General features: G+C 39.0%; 1 protein-coding gene and 1 pseudogene across 3 annotated transcripts in view; one reads left to right on the top strand and one right to left on the bottom strand.

The window, feature by feature from the left end:
• Ttc6 (tetratricopeptide repeat domain 6) overlaps positions 1 to 18,971 on the bottom strand; it is a 182,796-nt gene that overhangs the window by 97,526 nt on the left and 66,299 nt on the right. For all 3 annotated transcript variants that reach the window (XM_021179232.2, XM_021179231.2, XM_021179233.2), the window contains one exon: positions 3,736 to 3,877. In XM_021179232.2, coding sequence (XP_021034891.1) covers positions 3,736 to 3,877 — 142 coding nt within the window. The remainder of the gene's footprint in view (positions 1 to 3,735; positions 3,878 to 18,971) is intronic.
• LOC110307035 (large ribosomal subunit protein uL24 pseudogene) lies at positions 13,040 to 13,407 on the top strand (annotated as a pseudogene).

The raw sequence follows: 18,971 nt of genomic DNA, 5'->3' as shown, positions 1-18,971 counted from the left end.
GCTTGCATCCCAGGAGGTCTGCTAGCACCCAGGACAACCAGAAATCTGCTGCCATTAGGGACTGCCAGCTCTACCTATAACCCCAGAGGCCTGCTACCACCAGAGACTACCAGGCCAGCCAACACTAGAGACAACCAGATGGCTAAAGACCAGTGGAAGAACACAATCAACAAAAGCCAGAGTAATATGGCCACACTAGAACCCAGATCTCTTACTACAGAAAGCCCTGGATATCCTAACAGACCTGAAGAGCAAGACAATGCGGTCAAATCAAATCTCATGAAGAATATAGAGGCCTTTAAAAAGGAAATAAGTAAATCCCTTAAAGAAACACAGAAAAATAGAATCAGACAGATAGAAGCCTTTAAAAAAGAAATGAATATCCTTCAGCCCCTTCCCCCCGTTCCGCATGGTCCTTACTGCTAGGGCAGACTCTTAGTTGGTCTGCTCCCGTGAAGTTAGTCTGGTTCCATCCTAGAGGACCTGCTGAACTCAGAGCAATTGAGGACATGCTGTACTCAGGGGAAATGGACAACACCTTGACTGCTCCACTGAAGACCCAACAGTCTGAAGGCCTCTTAGGAGATCTACTGCAGCCAGGGCAACAGATCAGCAGCTTCTCTGCCCCTGTGAAGAGACCCCCCGGCCCGTTGGAAGGCTCCACAGGTGGTCTGATACAGCCAGGGCTGCAGGCCTACCAGGAGACCTGAAGCAACCCAGAAACAAAAGAAGCAGACTCCATACAGTCACTCAGACCAACAAATATCAGGGATATCCAGGTGGTGAAAGGCAAGCACAAGACCATAAGCAACAGAAGCCAAAATATGTGGGCATCATCAGAACCCAGTTCTCCCACCACAGCAAGCCCTGAATACATCAACACATGTGAAAATCAGGAATCTGTCCTAAAATCCTATCTCATGAAGAGTCCTTTAAGGAGGATATCAATAACTCACTGAAAAAAAATGCAGGAAAACACAGGTAAACAGGTGAAGGGATTGAATGAAGTGATTCAAGACCTAAAAGTGGAAGTAGAAACAATAAAGAAAACACAAATTACAGCAAACCTAGAAAAGAGGTCAGGAATTATAGATGTGAGTATTACCAACAGAATAAAAGAGATAGAAGAAATCTCAGGTGTAGAAGATATGGTAGAAGAGATTGACACAACTGTCAAAGAAAATTCAAAACATAAAACCTCCTAACCCAAAGCATCCAAGAAATTCAGGACACAATGAAAAGAACAAATCTAAGAATAATCAAAATAGAGGAGAATGAAGATTCCCAGCTCAAAGGACCTGAAAATGTCTTCAACAAAATCATAGAAGAAAACTTCTCCAACCTAAAGAAAGAGATGGCTTATAAAGGTACAAGAAACCTATAGAACACTAAATAAATGGGACCAGAAAAGAAAAAATTTTTGTCACATAATAATCAAAACACTAAATGCACAGAACAAAGAAAAAATATTAAAAGCTGCAAGGGAAAACGGCCAAGTAACATACAAAAGTAGACCTATCATAATTACACCAGACTTCTCAACAGAGACTATGAAAGCCAGAAAAGCCTGGTTAGAAGTTATGCAGACTCTAAAAGAACACAAATGCCAGCCCAAGTTACTATACCCAGCAAAATTCTCAATCAACATAGATGGAGAAACCAAAATACTCCAGGACAAAACCAAATTCAAACAGCATCTGTCTACCAACCCAGCCCTACAGAGGTTCCTGGAAGGAAAACTCCAACACAAGGAGGATACCTGCACCAAAGAAAGGACAAGATGTTAAGCATCTCAAAACAAAGCCAAAATCAGAGAGGTACAAGCACATAAAGCCACCTATAAAAGCAAACATATCAGGAACCAACAGTCATCTTTCTTTAATATCTCTCAATATTAATGGACTCAACTCACCTATAAGAAGGCATAAGCTAACAGACTGGATATGCAAACAAGATCCAGCATTTTGCTGAATACAAGAAACACATCTCAATAACAAAGACAGATACTAACTCAGAGTAAAAGGATGGAAAAAGGTCAGTGGATTAGATCAGAGAACTCACAACCCAATCATTTTCCCAAAGCCCCACACTTCAACTTTGCATTGGAAATCAAGTCTTCAAACCATAAGCCTTCAGCAAACATTTTATATCCAAGCCACAATACTGCTCCATACTCAGCCCACCTTCACAACAATCTGACAAGGACCCTAGCATGTTTTGAGACAGTCTGGCAAGGACTAGACCTTTCCTGGTGACGGCCAGGAGTAGAAGCATACTGTCTTTGTGCAGTGTCAATATAAAGATTCAGTAATTACTTTCTAAATAAAAATATTTTGTTTTGTAGCCCATCCTAAAATAATGAAATAGCATGTTTTCACTGAGGCATGTGTGCATGTGTTAGGGTGTATATTGCTGTAGTGTGGTGTGTGTGTGTGTGTGTGTGTGTGTGTGTGTGTGTGTGTGTGTGTACACCTATTGGTATTTCCAGATTTCCAAGTTTTATGGGTCAATTCCAAAACATATACAATAAAAAGAAACCCCAGGCACTCATGCACTACCATGTCATTCTTTGTGTCCTAACATTTCTAGATATTATACATCCTTCTCTCCACTTATAGAGTTGTCTTGGGTTTGTGACATCTAGAGATTTTTAGGACCTTGGCAAAAAGCACAGGGAAAAGTGAGAGTCTTACAACTAACTCTCAGGAAACTATCACTTATCAAATTTTGGTATGTGATTAAAGAATGCCCACAATTATATTGGAATTTCTACCAAAATATTCTTTTCTACCTACATGTCTGTTTAAGGCCAGAATTTTTCTAATATATTTTAACCAAAACAAACAGCCAAAATATTGATACGGAATGTCTAGGAGTTCAATATATAAAGAGACTTGTCAAATAAGTTAAATTAAAAGACAGATCCTAGTTTTCTCACACTCTTTGGGTTTAGGGACTATAATCCTAGGAAGCACAGTGGTGTGGGCTGTAATCCCAGCACTAAGAAGGCTAATGAAGAAGGGTGTCCTTCTTCATAGATGCCAATCTAACCTGGACCACACAGCAAGACAATGTTACAGGAAACAGAGTAAATATGGTTTTACAAAAGAGCACTTCTGGGGTCACATTTAATACCTGTGGTTTTATTACTTACCATTTTCTGACTTACATTTTAAAGTTGTAAGTGTTCCAAGACATAGTTCACATTACCAAATACTGAAGTCCTCAATAATGTTCAAGAATGCCAAAAGATCCCTAACCAATACATTTAAGAGCACCTTAGGTGGAGCAAACCAACATTAAAAGCAAGGTTTGGGGGCTGGAGAGATGGTTCAATGGCTAAGACCACTGGATTTTCTTTCTCTAAGACCCAGGTTCAATTCTCAGCACCCAAATGGCAGCTCACAACCATCTGTAGCTCCAGTTCCAGGGGATCTGACACCCTGACACCAATGCGGATAGATTAGATAGATAGATAGATAGATAGATAGATAGATAGATAGATAGATAGATAGATAGATAGATAGATAGATAGATTAGATAGATAGATAGATAGATAGATAGATAGATAGATAGATAGATAGATAGATAGATAGATAGATAGATGATAGATAGATAGATAGATAGATAGATAGATAGATAGATAGATGATAGATAGATAGATAGATAGATAGATAGATAGATAGATAGATAGATAGATAGATAGATAGATGAGTGGTTAAAAGCAATGCTCACCTCTTCTCCTGAGAGCTGTAGGTTTGCTTTGCTGGCTTCCCACTTATTTGTCTGTTCTGGTTCAGGGAATTTCTTTGCTGGTACTGAAGTAACACCAGTATATTTCTGCTTCTCACTCATAAGAGGAACACCATATATCAGTCTACAATTTATCAAAAACAATACTTTTGTTTTTAAAGTTATTGGTGAAGCAAAAACAGACCACCCTCATTTTGCTTACCTCTGCTTAAGTCAATGCACTGACATTTACAGTCTGAACTCAGAAGACATCATGAAGAAGACAATTCAAAATTAAAGAAAAATCTGGCTCTGAACACAGATGAGTGATGGTTTGGATTCACTATATGAGAAGAGTATATTTGCTTTGTAAAAACATAACAACAAAACACATTTTAAAACCTTATTATGGGGCTGGAGAAATGGCTCAGTTGATAAAGAATAATAGCTGCTCTTCCAGGGGACTTGAGTTCAATTCTTAGAACCCACAATGGCAGCTCTTGACAGTCTCTAGTTTCAGTGGATCCAAAAACCCCTGCTGGCACAAGACATGCATGTGGTTCATAGACATATATGCAGGCAAAACACTCATACATAGAAAACGAAATAATTTTTATAATGTATTTCTAAATTTCTTCCCCACTCTAAATTCACAACCAAATATTCATTTCTTAGACTAGGGCCAAATCACCAGCCTAAATAAAACTGCCAAGATACATGTGGCTTTCCCTTTTGAATTTACATCTTGCCAAAATGAAAATGTTTGTTTAGACAGAAAAGATGAGGTGTTGGAGACTGGTTCGAGTGCTTTGATTCAATAGGGAATCTGCATGTCCAAACGCTAAAGTTCCTTGTCCCCAGTTATGGTTTTGATTGATAAAGTTGCCAACAGCCAATGGTTGGGCACAGGGTAGGACACTTGGAGTTGCTCGGACTAGGACACAGAGAAGAACAGGGAGAATTGCCAGGACTCGGATGGAACACAGGAACAGCAGGAGATAAGGCCAACCAGTCATGTGAGATTTTTGGGTTAGTGACCACTGGCTACTTCCTTGACTGGGCCTAGGGTAGCAGGTGGAGGATGAAAAGTGCCCAATCATTGACACAGCAAAGGCATTTTAAAAATAAGCTTGTGTGTGTGTGTGTGTGTGTGTGTGTGTGTGTGTGTGTGCATGTGAGTGTGTGTGTGCGTGTGTGTCTTTCATTCCCAAATCCAAAGAGCTGCTGTCCAGGTAGCTGGAAGTGTGCAACCTGCCAGGAACACAAAGCAATATAGCTAAAAAACCTCACAGAAACAATCAAGTTTTCTCTCAGTAAGCAATACAGGCTTGGAGCTAAGAATGTCTATAGTATACATGCATATATCATATAAAACTTTAAGCATGAAAGAAGAATGTATCAGTAATATGCAACTTAAGCAACTTCTTAAGGTATGTCAATATTGCATGTAAAGGTACTGTAATAAGTAAAAAACGAGCATAAGTCAGGCTAACTCATATAGTGGCAGTGTTAATCATACAAGAAAAGGCTACTGGTGCCTCTGATTTTAAACATTCCATTATAGGAACAAAAATAGCTTTGTGAGTCATCAACTATCAAGGATAAACATACACAAACCCAGTTGACTTATCATTTAATAATATGCTGAACTCTCAAAGCCCATCTTACCAGCTCTTCATGTGGAAAGCATTACCTCTTCCATCAGGAGCCACCTCTTATCTTACCTAGTCAAATATCTGGATTCAAAGAGAAATTATAGCCAACCCCCAGCAAATTGAATACAAATACTACACACAAAGTCTATGCTCCTCCCGATGGTGGTGAGGACAGTGAGAAGAGACCTCTCCTGGAACTGATGTTTTCTAGATGTGACTCAGGACCACTCTCTATGTGCACTCATACATGTACCATTTAGAAGGAATAAGGCTCTGGTGTGTCTGTTGGCAAGCATCATCAGGACATGCCAAGTTCTTCCACAGTAGTGTTCCAAAGTTACTGCTTTTGTTAGTTTTACATTTTATTTTGTCAATGAGAATATCAAATAAGAGTGAAATTCTGAGATAGTCAAAGAATCTTGATTCCTTGACAATTAAGTAAGGAGCTATGTTACCAAATTGGGCTTCCAGTTCTGAGCCTTCCTGAGCCAGAAGGAGTCCCCTTGGCAGCCAGCTCAGTTGCTATGTGGGTATTTCTGCAAGTCCTCCCAGGCCCATTTATTTCAAGCCCTCCACTAAACAAACATTGCTTGATTCCTTTTTTGCTTCAAATAACTAAAAGGATTTCTGTTTTCTGCAACTCAATCTTGACTTCTAGGTCTAGAAAAGAACCAGTTTGAGTCTTGACAGGAAGAAAATGAACCTAGAATGTAAATATATCAAGATACAGTATTTTTAACATCACACTGTGGGGAAAGGGGACAGTGGTTAGGGGCAAGGTGACATAATATCTACTACCTTACAGTAACATTGTTCTATTTGTTTAGCTAGAAGCCATCAGTAGAGTAGCAATCATCATTTACATTTACTATCTTCAGATTCCAAAAGCACAATTATGTGTCTTAGTTGGTCAAATGAATGTGGAAGGAGTCATTGACATTCTATAGTGTTAGCTCTGACATACCCAGAGCCTTAGTGGAATGGCCATCTAGGGTTAGCAATGGTTCCTACATGTCAGATGTGAGTTAATTATTCAGAAATTTCTCTCTTGATTATCTATGTTCCCCCTTTCTAAGAGAAGACAATCCCATCTTCCTAAAATCTTTCAGAAACACCATGATCGTCTGGGTTCAGACTGTAAATCTCTAACTTTGCCCCATTTCCAAGTGTAGGTGTCCACTCTGTTTGTTCTCTCTGGTGTCTCTCCTGTCGATCATGTATTCTCTCACTGAGTCCTGTGCTATCAGTGTTTCAGATTCTTTACCTGCAGACTCTTCCTCCTCCAATTCACGTTACACACCTATGACAGGGGATATTAACAGGTGTCAATCACTTCCTCGTCAAACACTCCAATGATTAAGCTATAATAGGGCCTAAGCTATAGTACCTGGCATCCAGGTTCTTCTATACCGTGAAGTCCTTCTATCTTGCCAATCTTACTTCACTTCCCCAACCCTTCATTTGATCTATATCTAATATGAAAAAGGTGGACTAACAACTGGATGGATACTAGGTACTAAGTATAGAGCATTATAGGGGCAGACAATTATAGTTCATTGTGGGTGGGAACAGCAAGGGCTCCAAGATCTTTATACATCTCCATTACCCAGTCAAAACATTTTTTTCTCCTTAATCTTCCTACTATGTTTGATCTGTTCTTTCATTATAGAACATCTTCTATTTTGTCTTATATTTTTCTCTTAATAGAAAATAGCCCAGGGCTGGGGGTGGGGAAGGATAAAATTAATTTTCTGCTTCCAGAGGACTTGAATGTAGTAGTTATGAGATAAATGATAGCCTTTGGTTAGAGAAAAAAAAAAGAGTCTCATGCCCAAAAGTAGACCCTGGAAAATCAAAGTCCATCCTAGGATGTTGCAGAGGTACTACAAGGGCACTCCATAACCATCACAAGTGTCTTATATGTACTTTGCAAGTCACGGACACTCACCATACACCAATGAACAAGAAGCTGGGGCTATGCAGGCAGCCATCCGTGTTTTCACCCTCTGGGCAGGTGATTCTGTATTGTCTGAGAGCCTCTGATTACCACTAGCTTTTCTAAAACTACTTGATCATAAGACACCTTGAGGCGACTATCAGAAATACAGCTTCCCACACCTCCTTTGGAGATTCAGATTCAGTAGGCTTGCAAATTAATACACTAAGCGAGCATGCCAAATGCTCTTTATGCTCATCAAAGTGTTAACCTCACCAACACTGGGGAAAGACTGAGACTCTGTGATGAGACCACAGCCTGGACTTTAACCCTAAGTTGGCCACTTACAGTTATGTTGGTGTTATGATTTGAATATGATTTGTATTCACCAAAACCTCAGGTTGAGTTGTTCCCAAAAAGTAGCAATGATGAGAGGTTGGGCCTACTGAGAGGTGTAGCCTCATGAGAGGTGGGGCCTAATGAGAGGTATCTGAGCCATAAGGCTACAGCTCTGATAAATTAACCAATGCCGTGTTTGCAAGAATAAGTTAGCTCTGGTGATCAGGAATTCATCTTCATTTCTGTTTTTCTCACGTGCCTTCTTGTGCTTTCATTTTCCATCATGAGCTGAAGGAGCATGAGTTCCTAAACAGATGCAGCTGGCCACTCTGGGAGTCCTGAGACTCTAGTGTAAATCTGGTTGGTTGTTAATAAATTATCCTGTTTTGGGTATTCTGTTAGACCAAAACAAAACAGACTAAGGCACTTGAGTAGGATACTTTCCCTTCCTTAATCTGTTCCCTCATTTATTAATGGCAACGCTGATTGGCATCTCCATCTACTTCTTAGGAATAATGTTCGCAGACAATACATGCTCAGTAAATGGCTGAAATTATAATTGATATTGTTCTATCAAGGAAGCAGCTAACAGAACAAAACAAGCCCATTTCTCTAACAGTACAGGAGCTACACCTTTTTAAAGTCATTCCTGTCTACCATCAGACCAGGATATGAAATATATTTCTTACTGTAAGTTGCTAACAACACAAGCTTAGAAGACATTTTGCTCTAAGTAGTGAGAACTCGAATTTACATGTACGTAACTGTGAATCACATCCTACAAAACAGAGGCTTCTCCCTCTGCAGCCCTCCTCTGCCTTGGGAAGACCCTGTGAGAAGAAACACTACACCACAGCTTCACTCTCTTTTCCTTAGAAAGAGTACCTTGCTACATGGTGTATAAAAATCTCAGGGAACATTCTGAGGAGACCATTGTCAGTTTCATAGAATGTGTGTATAGGAAAACTAAGGATATTCACTTACAAAAACCTTACCAAGATTTTATTTATATGCAATAGGGTGTTCTACATACCACTTTCAAAACACTCATAGCTTCGGTTTAGTGGTTATTAAATTGATTTTTAAAACCCACTTGCAGGGTCTCATGCCACAATTTGGAAAACCGTAGCTATATTGTTTAAAAAAGTAGACCCTAGGACTGGAAAAATTTTGTAAGCTCGTCTTAGATGCTAAGCTACACACCAAGTTTCTTCATCCTTGTGTAATTTTTCTTTAAAATCTGCAGCAGAGACACATGAAAATTTTTGCATGTTTTTTTTGAAAGCAAGGAATAGAGTCTCAAAATTATGAGCCTGTAGGAAAATTTATGTGTAACTATATAGATTTTTACATTTATAAAATATGGCTGGGGGGGGTTGGTTGCTCTTTTTAACCACTGTAAGTTCGTTGCTACATGCAAACAGTGACATCTGGTGGAATGATATCGTTTTACTTTCTAAAATATATATAATATTTTATATATATATATATATATATCTTTCAGAAATATGTAAGCTTGAGTTATAGGTTAAGATTGAGAATAATTTCGTTTTTATGTCTTTCCATACAAAAACATACTAGTCAACTGTCTTATCAAAAACTGATATGTACGCTGAAACATAAAAACATACAATTGAGTGTCTCGTCAAACACCGAGGTGCACACTGAGACATCTTTGTGTCATTACCTCTCTGTGCTGTTAAAAACACACACACGCCGGAGCTCAGCAGTTAAGAGCACTTGCAGTTCTTCCAGAGACCTAAATTTTGATTGTCAGTACCTACCCAGTGGCTCACAACAGTCTGTAACTCCATTTCCAGGAGATCTGACACCATCTTCTGGCCTCCATGAATACCAGGCATGAGCACAATGCACAGACATACATGTAGGCCAAATACCCAAACACATGACAAGAGGAAAAAAAGTACACAAAAGTGCTTCATAGCAATGAAAATATGTACCAAATGTGTCTGTAACAGAAACTTAATTGAGGCCAGAATTGACGCTGGTTCTAACCTTGCCATGTATTTGGGAATACAGAACTTTGCCTTTGTCTCTTTATCCACACAAGAAGAGAGTTAGGGTAAGAGAGTTAAGATAATATAACCCTGATGTATGTTCTTATATGATACATACCACCAACTAAACCTCAGACAAGAAATAAGTCTTAGAATCTCCAGTATAATACCTCAGGTTATTGCCTAGATTATACAGCAAGGAATGCGGTTAAGAGAAGGATTGAAGTGGGGCCAGGAACAGCCTGCCTACTGAGAAATGGCAGACAATAAGGAGAATGAGGAATGAAAGACAATCCCTGATACCCATTGTACTGGCTGGTTTTGTGTGTCAACTTGACACAAGCTGGAGTTATCACAGAGAAAGGAACCTCCCTTGAGGAAATGCCTCCATGAGATGCACCTGTGGGGCATTTTCTCAATCTGAGATCAAGGTGGGAGGGCCCCTTGTGAGTGGTACTATCTCTGGGCTGGTAATCTTGGGTTCTATAAGAAAGCAAGCTGAGCAAGCCAGGGGAAGCAAGCCAGTAAGTAACATCCTTCCATGGCCTCTGCATCAATTCCTGCTTCCTGACCTGCTTGAGTTCCAGTCCTGACTTCCTTTGGTGATGAACAGCAATGTGGAAGTGTAAGCTGAATAAACCCTTTCCTCCCCAACTTGCTTCTTGGTCATATTGTTTTGTGCAGGACTGGAAACCCTAAAACATCCATGTTGGAAGGACATAAAGAATGCAAAGCATATTAAGAATGAGGTACCAGAGACCACAGACAATGGTATTCTATGCGTAGCATCAGAATGTGTTAGCAGAAGTCAGTGGCACTTTGATGGGGATTGCATTGAATCTGTAGATTGCTTTCAGCAAGATAGCCAGTTTTACCATATTAATTCTGCCAATCCATGAGCATCGGAGATTTGGAGCCAGGAAGCAGGAGTGGTTGGGTTGGGGAGCAGGGGAAGTGGGGAGGGTACAGGGGATTTTCAGAGAGGAAACTAGGAAAGGGGATAGCATTTGAAATGTAAATGAAGAAAACATCTAATAAAAAAAAGAAGCTTGTGGCACATTCTGGTGGGGAGGAAAGTGCACTGAGAAATGGGGAATTTAAAAAAGAAAATAGGAGCATTCAGAAATCCCAAAGCCGTATGGACTTACATAATTAGTATGAAGAAGTCCCCCACACACTGTAAGCAAAGACTGATACTGTAATTAGAGGGCAATGGAACAATGGTGAACTACCAAGGGGGGGGGGGTGAGTTACGACTTGTCCTGTGTAACCAGGAACTGAAAACAGGGTGAGAATGTGAATCCAGAACACAACATCAAGAGAAAGTGAGTCCCAGGTGCAGGAGGCTGTGACTTACAGAGGCCATGAGATGCAATACAAACCACCCTGAGAGTCAGAACCGCCTGAGTCTGAATCCCAGCTTTCACTGGCTATGTACAGATGAATGAGTTTCCTAAATGTCATGCGGCAGGTTCTTCACTTGGGAAATGAAGTATCTTATATACTACATACATGTTAGTGCAGACAACTCTCCTCAGTCTCTATTACGTAACTGTCTTTTTTCTTAGCAAATATCCCTATCTTCCTTGCAGGAGTTGGATGAAGTTGTCCAAGCACGACCATTCTTCATACAGCTGATTTGTAAGTCATATGGTATAGAGGGAATAGCGTTAAGATAATTACACATCTCTCTCTGCACAATGCAATTCATATCTCTTCAAAGGAGTAGATTTCAAATTAATGCAGTGTCATTCTTAGAAAGGATGTGTAAAATGTGTTCACAGAGAGGCCTAAAACAACCGCTATGATATAGAAAACCCAATAGGAAAAGAACGTCTTTAATACAGTCTCAACCAACACTGAGGGGATACAGGTAAAGTTTCAGATCTTGCTCCATATCCCTCAGTACTTTAGTGTTCTGAATGAGGGGAATACAAACCTCTTGCCAGCCTACTTCAAATCTTACAGAAGTATTTTAGTACTTCCAAGCTGGAGGGTGTAAACACTGTCAGGGGGACCTGCCCTGCGTTATTTTGGGTAGCCAGAAAAGGCCTTTCCTCAGTCTTCCTCCAAATATGAATACACAGACAAATCCAATACCAGTTTTATGAGGAGAACCTGCAATGTATTACAAAGAAATATAGTCGAGGAGACCAATGAAGAATGTCAGGGGTAAACAAAAAATATCATTAAGAGATTCATATGGTCTACAGGATAAAAAGCTCTAGTGTGGAATGAAACAGGTAATAAAGACTTATACGTTCCTTAAGCGACTAAGAAAAATGATCTGGTAACTATTGGAGGAGGGATGGTGATTTTTGAACTTCACACCTCAAAACATAAAACCACTGATGAGCAGAAGTTTGAGAGATAAATATAGAAAACGATGTACATGAAGAATACAAAATTAAGATCCAACATATAGCTATTGGTATTTATAAAGAAATGCATAAAATAAATATAATGCAAACATTATTCAAGCAAAATAGAAAAATCCTCACCCAAAGAGATATAGTATCAGGAGGGCTTTGTAAGTATAAGGAAGAGTTAATTAGAAAGCAGTCCACCCCCCAAACATATGCTAGTGAGATTAAAACAAAATTTAAACACCTATAAGGATCTTGGAGTAGTAGATTACATGCAAATAAAACCACAGGCTTGATTCAAGTTTTTCTCTCATTAACAATAAGTAACAAGAATAAGTGGGATGTTAGATCCTGATTGTCAAAATAATTGCGTCAAGAATCACCTAGGAGACAAACTTCTGGGATGCCAGTGAGAGTTGCTAGACCAGGCTAACTGAAGTGAAAAAGCCCATCCCAAGTGTGGGCAGTATAATTACACACAAGTGCCACTAGGAGCATCGCTGTGCACCTACCTGAGTAATTAATACTCATCATCAGGTACATGGCACTTAGAACCATGGACCTTAAGACACTTACTTTGAGAACATAAGCAGATGTGAAAAGAAGCCACAGTTTAAGCCCTAGACACTCCACCCAAGAGAAGGGAGACAAGAATGGACACAGGGAGCTAGAAGAATAGCTCACCAGTTAGTGTACACTGTTCTTGCATATGAGCCAAACACAGCTTTCAGCCCCCACTTGGGTAGCTCATCACCACCTATAACTCAACTCCAAGGGGATGCAACACCTCTGGCCTCTGCAGGCACCTGCACTCATGTGAACACACACACACACACACAGAGAGAGAGAGAGAGAGAGAGAGAGAGAGAGATTGTGTGCATGTGCACACATGTATATCATGCACACATGCATACACACACACAAACATACTGAAAATAAATCTTTAAAATGGGGTGGGGGGCCTTTTGCAGCCATCAGTGGATCACAGCCGCCAAAATGAAGTTCAATCCCTTCGTGACTTCTGATGGAAGCAAGAACCGCAAACGGCATTTCAATGCACCCTCTCACATTCGGAGGAAGATCATGTCTTCCCCTCTTTCTAGAGACAGAAGTATAATGTTTGGTCTATGCCTATTCAGAAGGATGATGAAGTTCAGGTTGTTCAAGGACACTATAAAGGCCAGCAGATTGTCAAGGTGGTCCAAGTGTACAGGAAGAAATACATTATCTACATTGAGCAAGTCCATCGAGAGAAAGCTAATAGCACAACTGTCCACGTGGGCATCCACCCCAGCAAGGTGGTTATCACCAGGCTAAAACTGGACAAGGACTGCAAGAAGATCCTGGAAAGGAAAGCCTAGTCCCAACAAGTAGGAAAGGAGAAGGGCAAATACAAGGAAGAAACAATCAAGAAGATGCAAGAGTAGAGACATCTCATGCACAGCTTTCATTAAAGACTATTTAAGTTAAAAAAAAAATGGGGTGGGGGGAGGAGAGGGCCAAGAATGAGACATAGAGGTCAATGTGGATCCTAAGAGCAATGGGAAGAACAGCTTCACAGAAGAGTAACTGATTGTTCCAAATGCCACTGCAAAACGAAGGCAGGAACAATGTTTTTAGAGATGTTATTTTTATTGATAACTACATCTTTCTGTCTGCAGCAATATGGCACATGTGTGCAGGTGCCTGCAGAGGCCAGAAGAGAGTGTCTGCTTTCCTGAAGCTAACATTACAGATGGTTGTGGGCTGCCAGAAGTGTGCTGAGTGCCAAATGGTTCCTCTGGAAGAACAGGGGTTAAAAGGGCACATGAGACAGCTTGGAGTGATGAAAGAGAAGAGGAAATTTATGTAATCACATTATAATATCCAAAATTAAAGGAGTATTTTTTTAAAGCTGGGTATGGTGTCTTGCACTTAAATACCAGCATCAGAAAGGTAGAGACACAGGTGTATCCGTGGAGCTCACTGGCCAACCAGTCCAATCTCCTTGGGGAGTTCCAAGTCAATAACTTTGTATCAAAAAAATAGTAACTGGTGCATGAGGAATGATGTTCAAGAATGTCATCTCTATCTCTATCTATCTACCTATATATATCTATATCTATATATGCATATGCATGCCCCTACATATGCACATATATGCCCCCACACATGAACTTGCACATACATGCATAAACATAGCAAGAACTCATAGTCACATGCAAAAAATGAAGTAAAAAATTAAAATACTAATTTCCAGTAAAAAAAATTAAAATACTAATACATTTCCAGATGGCCAGATTGTATACAATTGCTTTTCTTATTTTCTTTATATATATTTTTTATGTAGTCATTAAAATATTAATTTGTAACAAGTAATAAGATAGGCATTTAATTATAACAATCTAACCTTTTGATTTTCATTGTTATTGCTACTGTTTTAATGAATGATACTGATGATCTGTCTATAAACTTAACCAAGAATTTGTAATCTGAATGCAGGTTAGTTCAAAGTTTTGGAATTCACTCCATAAGCATCTCTCTGGATCAGGAGGCTGGCAGCAGTGATAATTGGTTGAGGTCAGCCAGTGCCCTGTAGGGGCAGCATGTCTGCCACCACCTCTTTTTGTATTCATGCAAATCAACAAAATTGTTTTACATCAGCAAAGCAGTGAAATGGAACAAGCCTTCACAGAAAGACGCAAACCCGTGGGATCTAAGATATCAAAGTACTGCCACTTCAGGGTGTCCTGTAAGGTTCCGAATGTGGATCCCATGGGCTCGGTTCCCCGGATGAATAAAATGAAAACAAGAGAATGAGAACTAAGCACGAGGATGCACTTCTCTGCCTCCCAGAGATTAGGAATCTCAGGTACATGTTCCTTCCTCCATGATGTTGGCCTTTTTTTTTTTTTCTTGCCAACATAGACTGTGTTTCCTCAAACCATGATCTCAAACAACTCCTTTCTCCCTTAAGTTTTTGGCAAGTCTTTTGTCACAGCAATGGACAAAGTAATAAATAGTACAGAGGTAGGGGCAGATGAGATCTGGGCTTCCTTTCTACCCTGATATTTCTCTGTCCATGTCACCACTATTGTGATCCACTATCAGCCCATCCCCAGAGCTGAGCAGGAGCTGGCAATGCCCCTTTACTCTCCCCACTGAGCACTGGGTAAGCCTTTGTGTGGCATCCATTCTCAGGTATTTTCAAGAGTAAAGAGACTACTACAGTTAGATTTCCAAATCAGTGAGGAAAAGAAGAGACAGAGAGATTATTTAAAAGATTATAAAAATTACAGATGGACCAGGCATTTTTTCTCAGGAAAGCCATAAAAATCTCTAAGAAAATGCAGGACAATGCACTTAAATTTAAGTGTAGACATGCCTTTTATGATAACCACACCAACACTAAAACATATAAAGGAGAGTGCGCCGGAGAGCAGAGCGTGGGCCTGCCTTAAATCTCAACTTTCGGAGGGCTGAGGCAGAAGGATCACAGTATGTTTGAGGCTACCCTGGCTACATAGTAAGTTCCAGGCTAGCCTGCACTACTGTATGACATCCTGACTTGTATCCCTGCCCACAAAAGTTTTACTGCCTGCAACCCAAAACTTCTGCATATCATAAAATACCATCCACATAATTGAAGAGTAAGGTTAAAAAAAAAATGCCTTCAATATATGTGGCAAGTAATTTAAAACTTAAATATAAAAGACAGGTTACAAATCAATGAGTAATGAATAACAAGATTATGGGGTTTTTCAAAGGGAAAAATGATTAGTCATAAAACACATAAAAATGTTCAAACTTACCTAAAGTGACTTTTAAATAAAGTAAGATGTTTAAGCTTTTGAATTTATTTTATTTTATGTGTATGGGTATTTTGTCTGTATGCATATTTGTTCACAATTTGCATGCCTGGTTCCTGAGGAGACCTGAAGAAGGCACTAGATCTCCTAGAACTGGAGATACAGACAATTGAACTGCTATGATGCTGGGAACTGAACCCTCATCCTCTGTAAAAGCAGTCAGTCCTGAGATACCTCTCCAGCCCAAAAGATTGTTTTTTAGTTAATGATGTAGACAATAGTAATTTCCCTGCATGCCATAGGCCCTGGGTTCAATCCCCATGCATAGAAAATATATATATATTATTTATAAATATATTTATAAATAATATATATGGTATTTCTTCATAACAATAGAAACCCTAATGAAGACACATACAGATTATATATATATATATATATATATATATATATATATATATATATACACACATACACACATATATATATATGTGTGTGTGTATATATATACATAACCACACAAAATGTCTGTGTATGTATATATACATATGTGTATATATACATGTATATATGTATATATGCACATATGTATATATACATGTATATATGCATGTATAATATATACATATACACACAGACATTTTGTGTGCGTGTGAGTGTGTGTGTGTGTGTGTGTGTGTGTGTGTGTGTGTATTCCTCCAAGTGAGTATCTCATCTGTGTGGATGTTTGTCTCCTCAACAGGTTAGTGGGAAAAAATGCTAATTTACAAAAATCAAGTTACACGTACAAGGATGGCAAGAGACTGAGCAGTGTCATGAATTTTCATGAAACAATACCACCAGAGCTTAGTAAATTAGAGAATAGATTAAATAAATTCACTGTTCACACATAACTTTGGGAGAAAAGCTGACATTATAGAATGTCATGTATGGTTTCAGCACAGTAACAAGAAATGTCTGAGCAGCTGCTTACTAACTACTAACAGCTCCACTGTCTCAACACGTTTACTGATTGTTCTCCTGCTTTAAAACCTTAATTCAGGAAGACAGGTACAACTTTGAAACCAGCCTGGTAGGTTCATCAAATTTTAGGATAGCCTGGGCTACATAACAATGAACTGCCTCCAAAACCACAATAAAAATCCATACCAATACTTAGGAACATGACAATTACTGAGCATGAGCAAGGCCCTAGGTTTAAACCATAGCATGCAAAAATAAAAATTTCATATTAAGACATCAAAATTAATGTCTATAAATATCTCTATAAATCACAAAATTCATTTTAAAGTAGATATTCAATACGAAATATTTAACAATATAAATGTACATTCAACTAGTACCTTTGCTATTTTGGATAAACTGAGTGTATATATCCTTACCATTCTAGTAAAATATTCTTGGTATTTACCACAAATAACAATTCTATGTGTAGAAATAGCAAGGCACTAAGGCTTCATAGCCACGGGTACTATTATGATTTAGAGTTCACTATTCTCATTACAGCCAAAGCAGATCTGTGAAGTGAGAGGCACTTGCTTGGTGTTTACAGTTACTTTTCTTCAGAACTCTTATTAAAGCAAGAAAAATGATACATTTCTCTCAAGTTGTAGGCTCTGCAGACAGCTATGTTTTGAATAGCTAAAGCTATGTTTAGGAGGGTAATCCTCAGGAGACGAATGCTAGAGAATTAAGTATTCAATACTTAAAGTAACTTTTTATTTGAGATTTAAGAACAAATTGCCAAGAATTATCAGTATCAAACAGAGCATTTAGGAAAAAGGAAAGGAAAAAGGAAAGAGGGATCTACTTGGGAGAACAAAAACTTAGAATTGGAAAGAACACAGCAGTTTTAACACATTGCTGAATAATATATAAGCTGTGTATAACATTGTCTGGCTCAGTGGCAGAGAGCTTTGCCTGGCATGCTCCAGGCCTGGGTTCAGCCTTCAGAACCAAAGGGCAGTGGGGTAGAATCTCATGGCGACTGGATTACACATGATCACATGATCTTTACTGTACTCCCAGCTTTAGGCCGTTATTTTTTTATCAGAGATGCTGAAACAGTTCCCAATTTCCAAACCCCATACACTGATTTTCAAAATGTCTTCAGTGACAAAACTGGGAGGTTTCAGGTGCATGCTGTGAATGCATCCTGAAAACACACTCCGTTTCCATAAGAGCTAAACGTGATGCTGGTTTGAATTCTTTCTTGCAAGGAGTCAAATTTAAGTTCATTCTGGCTGTGGAACACCAATGGACGATTTGTAAACTGTAAAAGATTGGATGCAATGCTCCAATTTTTACTAAAAAAAAAAAAAGACCAACCTGAGGAAACCAGTTCAGAGTATCTTATGAAGAAGAGTAATAGTAGTCGTGTGTGACTCACCACAGCTAGAGGTGATCTGATAGGATCTTATCCTTGTACGTGTAGCATAAACGTCAATTCTGAATAGCATCCAATTTAATTCAATGTTTAATTTCTTATTTTTCTTAATGTAGGTAATGGATTGGTTTTTTGTTGTTGTTGTTGTTGTTGTTGTTGTTTTTCTGAGTCCTACCTATCTTTTCAAAGGTGAGAGACTAGATGGTGTTTGTAGTGGGACACTGACTTGTAGACATGAAAACTCATCCTTTGGGGAAGAGGAGGGTTGCATGATGCAAACATTTTTCTTAATTTGCACAAGTGTAACAATACATACAATATTAAAGTAGATAAGTAGATACACGGTGTATCTGGAGGCTGTGGGGTTAAAATTTAGCCAGGAGGTATGATTAGGACTCAAATGTCTTAAATATATATTTTACATGGAGAAAAAGATAAGAAAAGAATGAGTGAGGTCAAACCAAGTTAGACATCCCTGGATCCTATCCTCTACTCAGAGATAACTTGGGCAAATAACTTGATATTATGAAGCCTACATTTCCTCATGAATTAAACAGAAATTATGACTTCTCCTTTAACAGTTGAAAATTCAAACAAAAAACATGCAAAAGTAGGTAACACTATGCTCAGAGTATTTTTTGCTACTAAGCCAATATCAGTTCTCTTCCCCTTCCTCTCCTCTTGTGAGGACGGTGTGGATCATATGCTGTTCACAGAACAATGTGTGGATTCCAACAGACGGAAACACACT

Source organism: Mus caroli, unplaced genomic scaffold, assembly GCF_978045245.1.
Source record: "Mus caroli unplaced genomic scaffold, Mus_caroli_1 scaffold_14, whole genome shotgun sequence".
Classification (NCBI taxonomy): Eukaryota; Metazoa; Chordata; class Mammalia; order Rodentia; family Muridae; genus Mus; species Mus caroli.
Note: the sequence above shows the minus strand (reverse complement) of the source record. Positions and strands in the feature narration are given on the sequence as shown.